The following is a 14,913-nucleotide window of genomic DNA, read 5'->3' as shown; positions in this document are numbered from 1 at the left end:
ATTACGTCCAGCCCTATTCGCGAACGACTTACGCAAACGACGTAATCGACGGAAAATTTGACGCTGGCCCGACGTCCATACTTAACATTGGCTGCGCTTCATATAGCAGGGGTAACTTTACGCCGGAAAAAGCCTAACGTAAAGGGTGTATCTGTACTACGGCGGCTGGTCGTACGTTCGTGAATAGGCGTATCTAGCTGATTTACATATTCTAGGCGTAAATCAGCGTACACGCCCCTAGCAGCCAGCGTAAATATGCAGTTAAGATACGACGGCGTAGGAGACTTACGCCGGTTGTATCTTAGCAACATTTAAGCGTATCTCAGTTTGAGCATACGCTTAAAGTTGCGATGGCGCGGATTCGGACTTACGATGGCGTATCTACAGATATGCCCGTCGTAAGTCTTTCTGAATCTGGCCGATAGATGTGAATAAAGCTGAAAGCTGGAAAATAATAAATGTGTCTTTAGGGATTTTGGGGTAGATTCAGTAAAGAATTACGCCGGCGTATCCATAGATACGCCGCGTAATTTCAAAGCTGCGCCGGCGTATCTACTTCTTGTATTCAGAAATCTAGATACGCCGACATTAGCCTAAGATCGGACTGGCATAAGTCTCTTACGCCGTCGTATCTTAGGGTGCATTCTGACGCTGGCCACTAGGAGAGCTTCCGTTGTTGTCGGCGTAGAATATAGAAATTACCTAGATACGCAGATTCACAAACGTACGTACGTACGCCCGGCGCAATTTATTTACGTTGTTTACGTTAGGCTTTTTCGGCGTAAGGTTGTTCCTGCTATTAGGAGGCGCAGCCAATGTTAAGTATGGACGTCGTTCCCGCTTCGAAATTTGAATTTTTTACGTCGTTTGCGTAAGTCGTTCGCGAATAGGGCTGGACGTAATTTACGTTCACGTCGAAACCAATACGTTGTTGCGGCGTACTCGGGAGCAATGCACACTGGGATATGTACACGGACGGCGCAATCACGTCAATCACGTCAGGTCATCATATATTCACATAAAACACGCCCCCTTCCACATTTGAATTACGCGCGCTTACGCCGGCCCTATTTACGCTACGCTGCCGCAACTTACAGAGCAAGTGCTTTGTGAATACTGCACTTGCTCCTGTAAGTTGCGTCGGCGTACCGTAAATACAATATGCTGCGCCGCCGTAACTATGCGCGCCCTACCTGAATCTAGCCCTTAAAGGAGGACATGTTTGTATTGCTGCTAGCAGACCAGCTCCGAAAAAATGACAGTCTGCATGACATCTGCATTCTGATTGGCTGCTATGGGCAACAGCTACAGTTCAGCTTTCATACATGAGGTTGGCAGTGAATTGAAGGCGACGGTGCAATATCAGGCCTATTCTGCAATGCTGGGGAATATTCAAAGCCAGAAAGTTAGGTATTCCGAGAATTGTAGGAAGCTGAGATGACTAATTATCATTAATCATGACTCGGCCCAGAGCCCCGATCTCAGATCCATCTGCTGAGACGCTAGCTGCGATCAACGTGCGTTATTCACACTGTGACTGGGAGACGTGGCGTGGTGATTCACCCAAATCTCAGATTCCTGATATCTGATGTCAGAGGGGCTAAGGATAGGGGAACGTCCATCAATTACAGAGGCAATCCAAGCAGACACAGCCAACACCCTTTAGTTCTCTTAACTTTGAATCTTAGGCCGCGTACACACGATCAGTCCATCCGCTGAGAATGGTCCGAAGGACCGTTGTCATCAGTTAACCGATGAAGCTGACTGATGGTCCGTCGCGCCTACACACCATCGGTTAAAAAAAACCATCGTGTCAGAACGCGGTGACGTAAAACACAACGACGTGCTGAAAAAAACGAAGTTCAATGCTTCCAAGCATGCGTCAACTTGATTCTGAGCATGCGCAGGTTTTTATCCGATGCTTTTGCATACTAACGATCGGTTTTGACCTATCGGTTAGGCGTCCATCGGTTAAATTTTAAAGCAAGTTCTAGTTTTTTTGACCGAAGGATAACTGACCGATGGGGCCCACACACAATCGGTTTGGACCGATGAAAACGGTCCTTCAGTCCGTTTTCATCGGTTTTGACCGATCGTGTGTACGCGGCCTAAATTGAATAAAAACAGTGGCCCAGATTCAGGTACCACTTGCGTATTATTTGCGGAGGCACAGGGCAACGATTTTGCCCTACGCCCCCGCAAATAATTTGCGCTGCCCTCGATTCACGGAGCAGTAGCTCCGTAAATTGCGAGGGCGCGCCGGCAAAATTGCCCGGCGTAAGCGCGCGCAATGTAAATGATCCCGCCGGGGGCGGGAATCATTTAAATTAGGCGCGCTCCCGCGCCGAGCGTACAGCGCATGCTCCGTCGAGAAACTTTCCCGACGTGCATTGCGGCAAATGACGTCGCAAGGACGTCATTTGCTTCAAAGTGAACGTGAATGGCGTCCAGCGGCATTCACGATTCACTTACGCAAACGACGTAAAATTCGAACGTCGCGAAGCTGGAACGCCGGGTATCCTTTAGCATTGGCTGCCCCTGCTTTTAGCATGGGCAGCCTTACGCTAAAGATGCCGTACGCAACCGACGTAACTTGCATACGCAGGGGGCGCGCAACATTGTGAATCGGCGTAAGTATGCAATTTGCATACTATACGCTGACCACAATGGGAGCGCCCCCTAGCGGTCAACGCAAGAATGCAGCCTAAAATCTGTGTGGCATAAGAGCCTTATGCCACGCAGATCTTAGGCTGCAGTCGGCTTATCGAGCTCTCTGAATCAGGAGAACTCGTTACGCCGGCGCAAGTCAGCAATTGCGCTGCGTAACTATGGTTACGCAGGCGCAATTGCTACCGGAATCTGGGCCAGTTTTTCAGTTTTAGCCTGTTATTTTTTTTTTACACTGCTTTGACACACACCAGCTGAAATTAGAAAGTAGGCTTGCAGTAAGTGCTCTATAAGCTGATAGATGGAAAGTAGAAGTACATAGGGCTTATTATTTATTACAGGTACCAACAATTTACATATAAAGCCCTCAAGGAGCTTACAATCTAAGGTCCCTATCTCTCACAGATATACTTAGGTTATACTTAGAAGAATGTGCTTACTCCATTATGAATGGTAGTTTTACCTGAACGAGCGCTCCCGTCTCATAACTCGCTTCTGAGCATGCGCGGGTTTAAAACGTCGTTTTAGCCCACACACGATAATTTTTTACAACCCGAAAAACGACATTTTAAAAAACGACATTAAAAAATGCAGCATGTTCGAAAAAAAAAAAAATTGTCGTTTTTCAGAAGCCGAAAAACGATGTGAAGCCCACACACCATCATTTTAAATGAAGTTTTTAAAAAAGGCGTTTTTTTTTTCATGCCGAAAAACGGTCGTGTGTATGCAGCATTAGACTTTTTTCTTCTGTCACTTTTCTATGTTTCTGTGATATTCTCTAAGCGACCTCTGCCGGGTTAGCCCCCCCTTATTAGAAATTTTGACTTTTTTTATGCAATTTGTTAGATCTTTGTTAGATCAGGTTAGATCAATCATTGTTTGCGTTAGATCACACACAGAAGAAGCAATATTAACAGTTATTTGCTGGGGGGGCTAACCCGTCATCAGCCCCCCCTTATCAAATTTTCTGGCCAAAAATCATTCAGGCTAATAGATATTCGTTAGATCCGGTAAGATCAAGTGGTTTTAACGTTAGATCTCACATCATTAGAGACTTATTAAGTGATTAATGAGGGGGGCTGGCCCCCCCTTATCAATTTTTTGGGCCAAAAATCATTCCGGCTAATAGATATTCGTTAGATCCGGTAAGATCAAGTGGTTTTAACGTTAGATCTCACATCGTTTCCGAGATATTCCACATAAAAAAATTGATTTTAGGTGGTAAATATGCATGGACATATGGACGGGTTGGCCCCCCCTTATCAAATTTTCTGGCCGAAAATCATTCAGGCTAATAGATATTCGTTAGATCCGGTAAGATCAAGTGGTTTTAACGTTAGATCTCACATCATTTCAGAGATATTCCACATACAAATACAGATATTGGGTGTATACAAGGACTAATGAGGGGGGGCTGGCCTCCCCTTATCAATATTTTTGACCAAAAATCATTCAGGCTAATAGATATTCGTTAGATCCGGTAAGATCAAGTGGTTTTAACGTTAGATCTCACATAATTAAAGACTTATTAAGTGATTAATGAGGGGGGGCTGGCCCCCCCTTATCAATATTTTTGGCCAAAAATCATTCCGGCTAATAGATATTCGTTAGATCCGGTAAGATCAAGTGGTTTTAACGTTAGATCGCACATAATTTCCAAGATATTACACATAAAAATAGAGATTTTAGGTGGTACGTATGGACGGGTTGGCCCCCCCTTATCAAATTTTCTGGCCGAAAATCATTCAGGCTAATAGATATTCGTTAGATCCGGTAAGATCAAGTGGTTTTAACGTTAGATCTCACATCATTTCAAAAATATTCCACATAGAAATACACGTCATAGACTATTTTCCCCCTTTGGTGGACCAAAGGTTCTTTGGTGGGGGGAGTGTGTAGCGGGGGCTGCTCTGTCACCCATGGTCCCGCACCTCCCGCCAGCAACCGTCGGACTGAATAGACACTGACACAGGCACTCACTGAGGGAGATCATGCCTGTCAGTCCCTGTCTCCTCTTCCTTGAGTGACGAGCGGCGCTCATTCACCGGCATCCCGCCCACTATGCTCTCTTCTCTGTGTCCCTATTGGCAGGGTGAGGGAGCCAATCAAGCAGCAGCAGAGGACCACAGGACTTGAAGTTTCATCACAAAATTGCACCATTGATTTCTACGGGGGGCGGAGCTACTACTTTTGCTTTGCAAGAAGGGGGGCTAGCTAAAGACTTAAGCTTGTTGGTCTGAGGGGAGATCACCATAAGGCAGGAAGCAGGGGAGGGCTGGCAGGGGGGGCAGAGTGGAAATCTCCCCCCCGGGCTGGTGACACTATGCACAGGCACCGGCCACCACTACCAAATGCTGTTTTTGCAGAGCAGGAATATGCCTGCTGGAGCTCTGTTAACACAGGTCGCCTCCCACTGTGCAGCCGTGCCTGTGCCAGCTCCGAGGTAGATGGCTGCAGAGCTGAGCTATGTCTCGTCTCACACATAGCTCAGCCTCAGCGCACACCAGCGCTGACATCCCCTTCTCTCTCTGTACAGACACAAGGAGAGATAGAGCTCATCTGCTCCTCCTCCTTCTGAGTCTGCCCTGCCCACACTCCCTGGGCATGTGTGGGCACTGGACAGGAAGTTTGAACCCAAAAAAGCATCAGACAGCCTGCCTGCGCCTCAGCCTCTATCCTGGTAAGCTCACCCTCTCTAGTCTCTCCTGCCTCCTAGTGTATAAAGAGGGGTGCTCTGTGGACTTTGTTAAAGGGGAGGGGGCAGGCTTTGGTGAGCAGAGACCCTCTTTACACAATAGTCCACAGCATGCACCCTTAAATCAAGTTTCCCAGAACACCCCTTACATCAGATCTGATGTAAGGGGAGGCTCTGTGCGGACTCTGATGTAACAGGAGGCTCTGTGCGGACTCTGATGTAAGGTGAGGCTCTGTGCGGACTCTGATGTAACAGGAGGCTCTGTGCAGACTCTGATGTAAGGGGGGCCTCTGTGCGGACTTTGATGTAAGTGGAGGCTCTGTGCGAACTCTTGTGATTATGAAAAATCTTAGACTGTTTTCCTTGATCCATCACTTTTCCACGCTCTATGGGCCACTTGACTGGACTTGCCCCCCAGGTCTAAGGCTGCCAGCCCTCCCCTGGCAGGAAGATGAACAGAGGTGTGAGGAGAGACTACAGGCATTCGCTAGAGAACCATCCAAAGACGGTTCCAGAGACCCTCCAGAGACAGTTGTAGATGGATGTACCTTCTGTACCACCTAATATCCCTATTTCTATGTGGAATATCTCTGAAATGATGTGAGATCTAACGTTAAAACCACTTGATCTTACCGGATCTAACGAATATCTATTAGCCTGAATGATTTTCGGCCAGAAAATTTGATAAGTGGGGGCCAACCCGTCCATATGTCCATGCATATGTACCACCTAAAATCTATTTTTTTATGTGGAATATCTCGGAAATGATGTGAGATCTAACGTTAAAACCACTTGATCTTACCGGATCTAACGAATATATATTAGCCGGAATGATTTTTGGCCCAAAAAATTGATAAGGGCGGGGCAGCCCCCCCTCATTAATCACCCCCTCATTAATCACTTAATAAGTCTCTAATTATGTGAGATCTAACGTTAAAACCACTTGATCTTACCGGATCTAACGAATATCTATTAGCCTGAATGATTTTTGGTCAAAAATATTGATAAGGGGGGGCCAGCCCCCCCCCTCATTAGTCCTTGTATACACCCAATATCTGTATTTGTATGTGAAATATCTCTGAAATGATGTGAGATCTAACGTTAAAACCACTTGATCTTACCGGATCTAACGAATATCTATTAGCCTGAATGATTTTCGGCCAGAAAATTTGATAAGGGGGGGCCAACCCATCCATATGTACCACCTAAAATCAATTTTTTTATGTGGAATATCTCAGAAACGATGTGAGATCTAACGTTAAAACCACTTGATCTTACCGGATCTAACGAATATCTATTAGCCGGAATAATTTTTGGCCCAAAAAATTGATGAGGGGGGGCCAGCCCCCCCTCATTAATCACTTAATAAGTCTCTAATTATGTGAGATCTAACGTTAAAACCACTTGATCTTACCGGATCTAACGAATATCTATTAGCCTGAATGATTTTTGGCCAGAAAATGTGATAAGGGGGGGCTGATGACGGGTTAGCCCCCCCAGCAATTGCTTCTTCTGTGTGAGATCTAACGCAAACAATGATTGATCTAACCTGATCTAACAAAGATCTAACAAATTGCATAAAAAAAAGTCAAAATTTTTAATAAGGGGGGGCTAACCCGGCAGAGGTCTCTAAGCGAGTTATCTCAGTGTTCAGCAGATGTGGTGGGATGCTATGGCCTGTGAGATTTTTATGTGGAGTCAATCTATGGATAAGTTAAATAAGTCTTGGGCGGATTGTGATTGGATGCGATGACCTGCAATCTTTTTTTGTCAGAAGATGTCCTTTAACATAGAAGGCCGATCCAATCAACCAATCTCTGGGTTAGTTATCTGTGTTGGACAGATTGTGGTGGGATGATATGAGCTGTAATCTTTTTATATTTTTTTCAGGTTCTATGAAAAGGTGAAAACAATTCATGACAAGTCTCGTGCTCCGGTGTCAGACCCCCTTGTCGCCTACACCTTGCTGAAGCGGCTGCAGTCCGAGTGGATGAACATGGTGACCAGCCTAGAGGAAGGAGACAACATCAAAGGTAAAGAATGGATAAAGGGCATCTTTAGGCTCCATGCACACTGGGCTTAAAAAAGCGTCTGTTTGAGTATTTTTTGTACTCAGTCTAGACGAGTTTAGGAGAGTTTTACTTTTTTTTTCTGCCAGTAAGCTCCAATCAGAAACACACGATTCAGAAGGTTTTTTTTTCTGCTCAAAATATGCCTGTAAACATTCTAATGTGCATGGACACATAGGATAACATTGAGCTGCTTCTACAGGCAGAACACAAAACTCCTGTAGAAGCAACGGGCTGGATTCAAGAAGCAATTGCGCCTGTGTAACCATAGGTTACACAGCGCAATTGCTTACTTGCCCCGACGTAACGAATGCTCCTGATTCAGGAACCTTGTTACGCCGACTGCAGCCTAAGATATGCGTGGCATAAGGCTCTTATGCCCGCATATCTTAGGCTGCATTCTTGCGATGGCCGCTAGGTGGCGTTCCCGTTGTGCTCACGTATAGTATGCAAATTGCATACTAACGCCGATTCACAACGTTGCGCGAGCCCTGCGTACGCAATTTACGTTGTTTCCGTATTAGCAGGGGCAGCCAATGTTACGTATACCCGTCGTTCCAGCATCGCGAAATTTGAAATTTACGTAGTTTGCGTAAGTGATTCGTGAATGGCGCTGGACGCCATTCACGTTCACTTTGAAGCAAATGACGTTCTTGGGACGTCATTTGCCGCAATGCACGTCGGGAAAGTTTCCCGACGGAGCATGCGCTCTACGATCGGCGTGGGAACGCGCCTAATTTAAATGATTCCCGCCCCCTACGGGATCATTTAAATTGCGCGTGCTTACGCCGGGCAATTTGCCGGCGCGCCCACGCAATTTACGGAGCTACTGCTCCGTGAATTAAGGGCAGCGCAGTAAATTTGCGGGGGCGCAGGGCAAAAACGTTGCCCTGCGCCTCCGTAAAAAAAAAAACGCAATTCTACTTGAATCCAGCCCAACGTTTTTTAAGCCAGTGTGCATGGAGTTATGAGTTTGGAGGATTTTGTTCTGGTTTCATGAATCTGGTTTCATGGGCTGGCACTGCTTTAAATTTAGAAGGTAGTCTGAGTATTAGTTGACTCAGACACTTATAATTCTGGTTAAATTTGACCTCTGTTCCAGCCATGGCTGTGCTGGGAGTGACCACCATTGTTCACCTGGGGGTGTCGTTGCCACCCCAGGTCAAGGGTGGCAGCAACTAGGTCAAGGTGATATTGGGTGTTCCCCCTCGGCAGTGATCGTCCCGCTGTACATGCTGGGGTTGGAGTACTTAACCACTTCCATACTGGGCACTTACGCCCCTTCCTGCCCAAGCCAATTTTCAGCTTTCAGCACTGTCGCACTTTGAATGACAATTGCGCGGTCGTGCTACACTGTACCCAAACAATTTTTTTATCATTTTGTTCCCACAAATAGAGCTTTCTTTTGGTGGTATTTGATCACCTCTGCGGTTTTTATTTTTTGCGCTATAAACAAAAGAAGAGTGACAATTTTAAAAAAAACACTATTTTTTACTTTTTTATTTAATAAATATCAAATTTTTTTTTAAAAAAAACGTTTTTTTTCCTCAGTTTAGGCCGATATGTATTCTTCTACATATTTTTGGTAAAAAAAATCGCAATGATCATATATTGATTGGTTTGCGCAAAAGTTATAGCGTTTACAAAATAGCTGATAGATTTATGGCATTTTTATTTTATTAATTTTTTTACTAGTATTGGCGGCGATTTGCGATTTTTTTTACTGTCACCGTGACATTGCGGCGAACACATCGGACACTTTTGACACGTTTTTGGCGCCATTCACATTTATACAGCGATTAATGCGATAAATATGCACTAATTACTGTATAAATGTGACTGGCATTCAAGGGGTTAACACTAGGGGGTGAGGGAGGGGTTAATATGTATACCTAAATTGTGTTCTAACTGTGGGGAAAGGGGGGTGACTGGGGGAGGTGACCGATGCTGTGTCCCTATGTACAAGGGACACAGATCCGTCTCCTCTCTCCCCTGACAGGACGTGGAGCTCTGTGTTTACACACAGAGCTCCACGTCTTGTCCCTGTAGCCGCCGATTCCGCGTGCCTGGCGGACATCGCGACCGCCAGGCACGCGCATCGGCATCTCGGGGACGCGCCGGGCGCGCGCGCGCTGCCGCCGGCGCGCTCGCGCGCCCCCCAGTGGCCGCAAGAATACAGGATGTCAAATGACGTCCTGTTGAATTTTCAGAGTAACCGTGAAGCCGTCATTTGACAATGGCCCGGTACTCTAGTGGTTAAGGAACAGACGTAGCTGGACCGGGGTTGTCAGCGTTGGTCTGTCATCCCACCACCTCGTGGTCCTCTTAGCAATGGGTGTGTGTTCCTGCAATCCTGGCTCCGGGACCACGTTGGTTCAGGGTTGTGATCTGTCTGAGAAAAATGGAAGGATCCCACAATGGTGTTTTAAGGCAGCAGATAGAAAATTATATGAAATCAAGTTATATAATAAAAAGTTTTTATTGTATAAAAAGGTGGAAATTCATTGGACAGTTGAAATAAAAATCTTGTACAGTGTCCACATGTGGCAGTGCAAGCACAAAAAATTGGAACATAAACAATGTACAGGTATGCAACAAATCCTGGCGCGTTTCAACCCCTTGAGGGGGTCTTCTTCAGAGGCTTTTATGGTGCTGCTGTAACAAAATACACAAGTAAACAAATATTGCTTCTGCACATTACTGAAGAAGAAAATGTTACTTAAATATAAACCAGAGTTTACTAAAAGGTATATATATACGATATGATGATCCATAGCAGGTCCTGGATGGACCTCCCAAACACAGGCGAGGAACCCACGGAAAAGGTCGCAAGACCGGACGTCCCAAGCGGCTTGCAGGGGTTTACAGATGTATGGAGAGAGAGTCCGAGCGAAGCATCCGGCCCAAGAGGGGAAAGGAAAAAACAGGGAGAAGGGCACACCAGCACCTATAGCAAAATATTATGGCTCGGATTCACAAAGCACTTACGCCGACGTATCTCGAGATACGCCGCGTAAGTATAACTATGCGCCGTCATATCTATGCGCCGTGCCCACAATCTGAGATACGCCTAAAAATAGGCTTCCTACGACCGACGTAACTTGCCTACGCCGTCGTATCGTCGGCGCATATTTACGCTGGGCGCATTTGCCGCTCCCATAGATTTTGTATGCACATATGCAAATGAGGTAGATACGCCGATTCACGAACGTACTTGCGCCCGGCGCATAATATACGCGGTTTGTGTAAGTCGTACGTCCGGCGTAAAGTTATTCCCCATATAGGAGGCGCAACTCATGCAAAGGTATGGAACAGGGAACACAGCCATCGTATTTTACTTAGTTTACGTAGTACGTGAATATGACTAGGCGTAGGTTACGTTCACGTCGTAGGCAGTGATTCGACGTATCTTAGGCAGTTGTTTCGATGTGATTCTGAGCATGCGCACTGGGATGCGGCCACGGGACGGCGCATGCGCCATCATTTGCATGGGGTCACGCCTCATTAGCATGGCTCACGCCCACTTCCACCTACGCCGGCTTACGCCGAGGAAACCCAGCGTATCTTTACGAGCGAGTGGGAGCAAGTGCTTTGTGAATCCAGTGCTTGCCTCTCTGCGCTGCGTCGGCGTAGCGTATATTAGATACGCTACGCCGGAATAAATATGCGCCGATGTATGTGAATCCGGGCCTATATATATAATAAACTGAATTGATATTTAGTGTTTCTGATTATCATGGTTAAGATGTTGGCTTCTATACATATATATATATATGTATGCATATGAGTGGATCATACATTGAGACAGGGGCCTGTCTATGTAGGCCCGGTAGTCAGACTAGGTCTGCGCTTTCAAGTTGATCCCGTGCTGTCCCTCCTGGTGGGAGGAAGTCGCTTGATGAAGGACCTATCTTGGAGAGGACCAAGCAAGATGCTGGTATCTCAGGAGAGGCCTGGAAACTTCATAGAAGGATGCAACGTTACTGAAAGGCTGGATGGTGATCGCCTGTCAGACTTGAGTTCTACAGAAGTTGATCCGGAAGAGATCCGGGTGCTGAATCCTGTGTTAAGGGGATTCTGGAACAAAAGTGTCTCCATTTGAAGGAAGGTCTGTGGCAGAGACTGAACCTTATTCCGTGCGCCATTCCTGCTGCTAGGCCAGTGAGAGGGACCTATCCGGGTGCGCAAAACCCACTCTGGCTAGAGTGGCGACGAGAGCTGTGTTGCTGGAAGCAGGAGTGTTCCCGGATTGAAATTATGCACCTGAACCTACCTACTTGTTTACCCTTCCACCTCTTCAACCACTTCTTTCCTTACCAAGTTCTACAAATAAATCTTAGAAAAAGAAGTGTAAAGTGTGGACATTGAACTTTTTCAACTCTCATCTATTACCCTGGACAACGAGAAGATAGAGGTAACATGCCGCCCGAAAATATTCAGCAGCTCCTTCGGGGGTAGTGCTACATAAGATTGAATCCATCTAAGGTCGCGTACACACGACCGGTTTTCTCGGCAGAATTCAGCAAGAAACTCGATGGGAGACGTATTCTGCCGAGAAAACCGGTCGTGTGTACACTTTTCGCCGAGAAACCCGTCGGGAAACTCGTCGAGCCAAAAAGAGAGCATGTTCTCTATTTCCTCGTTGGGCAATGGGAACATTTGGCTCAACAAGTTTTTTGACAGCCGAACAAGGAACTCGACGGGGAAAACGATGTGTTTCGCCCGTCGAGTTTCTCGGTCGTGTGTACGCGGCCTAAGGGGTCAAGTGAAAGGGCTGGTCAAGTAAGAGACAGCACCAATTAGAAGCTCTGTGAGTTTAAAGGTACACTCCGACCAAAATAAAAATGTCACCCTTGATGTTCATACAGGGAATGGGGGCTGCCTTTTGGTCCAGGCATTGTGGTTTAGCAACTTATTTACCAGTGGCGGTGCGTCCATAAAGGGCGCAGGAGCGCCGCCCCCTCTCTCCTGTCAGCCCTCTATCACCATAGATAGATTTATGCATTGCGGGGGGCGGGGGGGTGTTTTTGGAAGTGCCTGATTAGAGTCGTGGGCTCCAATAGGCGTCTTGATTATAGTCATAGGCTTCCAAAATTGTAAACAGCGGGTGCAATGCTGAGTGTTCGCTGTTTAATTAGTGTTGTGTTAGGGAAGCAAAAAAATCGCTTTCCTAACACTGGCCCGCCTCTCAGCCTGCTCGGGTCTGATTAACTGTCAACTGATTGGCGTCCAATCATAGCAGAGGACGGGAGAAGACATCGAGGACTCGGAGCGTGGAGGACAGCGCCGTGACCCGAGACAGGTAAGTGCCAGGTGGGGGATGCACACTGGCAGCATTTGATGGGGCACAGTAGCAGCAATTGATGGGCACACTGGCAGCAATTGATGGGGCACAGTAGCGGCAATTGATGGGGCACAGTAGCGGCAATTGATGGGGCACAGTAGCGGCAATTGATGGGCATACTGGCAGCAATTGATAGGGCACAGTAGCGACAATTGATGGGGCACAGTAGCGACAATTGATGGGGCACAGTAGCGGCAATTGATGGGGCACAGTGGTGGCAATTGATGGGGCACAGTGACTGAAAATGATGGGGCACAGTGGCGGCAATTGATGGGCACAGTGGCAGCAATTGATGGGCACAGTAGCTGCATTTTATGGCACAGTGGCTGCAATTGATGTTTTTTTTTTTTTTCAGTTTGTTTGCGCCCCCCCAAAAAATATTGAGCACCAGCCGCCACTGTTATTCACCACACTTCTTTTTTTTTTTGTTAATCTTGTAAGTTTGAACCCAGCTTCTGCAGTGCAGAAGACACAATAGGAAGTGAAAGAAAAGCAATTCAAGGTGGGTACAAATCTTCTTTTAGACAGCTGTCAACAAAACTTTTGTGTGCGTGTCTCCCCCCCACGATTGGAAGATATCTCTTCTGTTCCTAAACTAGTGACAACTGTAAACACTGGCCCAGATTCAGCATAGCTTGCGCTATATTTGCGGGGGAGCAGGGCAACGATTTTGGCTGGGGCCTGCAATCCTAAAAGAGGATCCCAAGCTGTCTGTCCACAAGGGAGAAAGCTGTCTTTTTTGAAGGAAACCGGGGGAGGACCTGCCCTGGAGGACACCGGAAAAGAGAAGCCCGGAGCATGAAACGCAGTAAAATAAGTGTAGGGCGGACATGACTAGGTGCTTGGGACACTAGGGGTTAACAGTTATGGGAGGAAAGGGGGGTAGGCGGGGGCTGTGGATCAGTTTCCCGGGCTCTGGGAGGCTATTTAAGGGAGGGGCGGAGCTACAGGGCTCAGCAGCGTGCAGGGGAGACAAGGAAGGAGGCAGTTTTCCCACCCACCCTCCTTGTTTTTTGTCTCGTTTGTGTTGTGCGTGTGTGTTCTTCTTTTGCAGGTCATGGATGCGGGTCGTCATAGCAGTAGGAGTAGTGGCGGTGTCAGGTGGTCTCCAGGAGGTCAAAAAAGGAACAGTATGAAGGAAGTGTGGGGGTCCAGCGGTTATGGACCCTCTCCGTATTCCACCGGAATGGTGTCCGCTGGAACACGGAAATTGGTGTACTGCGGGATAGGGGGTGTTGGTATGCCTTTAAGGCTGGCGGTTGGTTTTTTGGTTATGTCCCGCAGGATATTGGTAAAAAATGTTATGTGTGTGTTACCTCTTTTGACCACATGTCTGTGTATGGTTGCCATTTTTTATATGGCTGTTGTGAAATCTGTTTTCTATATGTTAAAATAATGTAAAGTTAATAAAAGGTATTTATGGTAAAAAATTGTTAATAAAATTATGGCTGCTATGGCCAATTTTTCTCCATCTCAGGTGTTGCCTCAGTTCTTCTAATTTAGTAAAAGGAAAGGGGGGGTATGGGTTGGGGTCTTAATGGGTTATTATGGGTATCCAGGCTACCTGAGTCAAGTGCTAGCAACACGGGTGAGGCCTGGTGACGTAACTAAGGAGGGATCCACTACATTGAAAGCCCTGCAGTCTGCCGGTTCCGGCTTAAAGGCTCTTCTACTGCACGGCTGGAGGTTCGGGACTTTGAAATCCTGTGGCAGAGAATTCCTGGACGCATCCAAGTTCATTCTCAAAAGGTTTGTGACAGAGACCAATTTTATTCCCAAAGGTCTGTGGCAGAGACCGTCTGGACATTATTTTGTGCATCATCCCGGTTGCTAGGACTATCCGGGTGAGCAATACCCACTCAATAGTTGAGAGTGGAGACTGATTGACTATCTAGAGCATTCTGTACCGTGTGCCTGAACCTTCCCCTACTCTTCTCCTCCCTTCTACTTTCTCTACTTCAAGTTGCATTGCAGAAAAAAATAAAACCCAACCGTTGAAGGTTTTACATCTGTTTGGACATTACGTTTATTATGGACTTTCCCACCCTGACAACGAAGCTATAAAGGTAATCTGCAAAGCCCAAAATATAACCAGCAGCTCCTCCGGGGGTAGTGGTAGGGACGCATTCCGTAGTGCT

The 14,913-nt window shown here is 46.7% G+C and overlaps 1 protein-coding gene across 1 annotated transcript in view; it reads left to right on the top strand.

Moving 5' to 3' along the window:
* Window positions 1-14,913, top strand: part of P4HA3 (prolyl 4-hydroxylase subunit alpha 3) — a 131,538-nt gene that overhangs the window by 33,772 nt on the left and 82,853 nt on the right. Inside the window, exon 2 of the mRNA XM_040339943.1 lies at window positions 7,253-7,395. Within this exon, the coding sequence (XP_040195877.1) occupies window positions 7,253-7,395 (143 nt within the window). The remainder of the gene's footprint in view (window positions 1-7,252; window positions 7,396-14,913) is intronic.

Source organism: Rana temporaria, chromosome 2 (assembly GCF_905171775.1).
Source record: "Rana temporaria chromosome 2, aRanTem1.1, whole genome shotgun sequence".
In the NCBI taxonomy this organism is placed as follows: domain Eukaryota; kingdom Metazoa; phylum Chordata; class Amphibia; order Anura; family Ranidae; genus Rana; species Rana temporaria.
The sequence above is the reverse complement of the archived record's forward strand: the minus strand, read 5'-3'. Positions and strand labels throughout refer to the sequence as shown.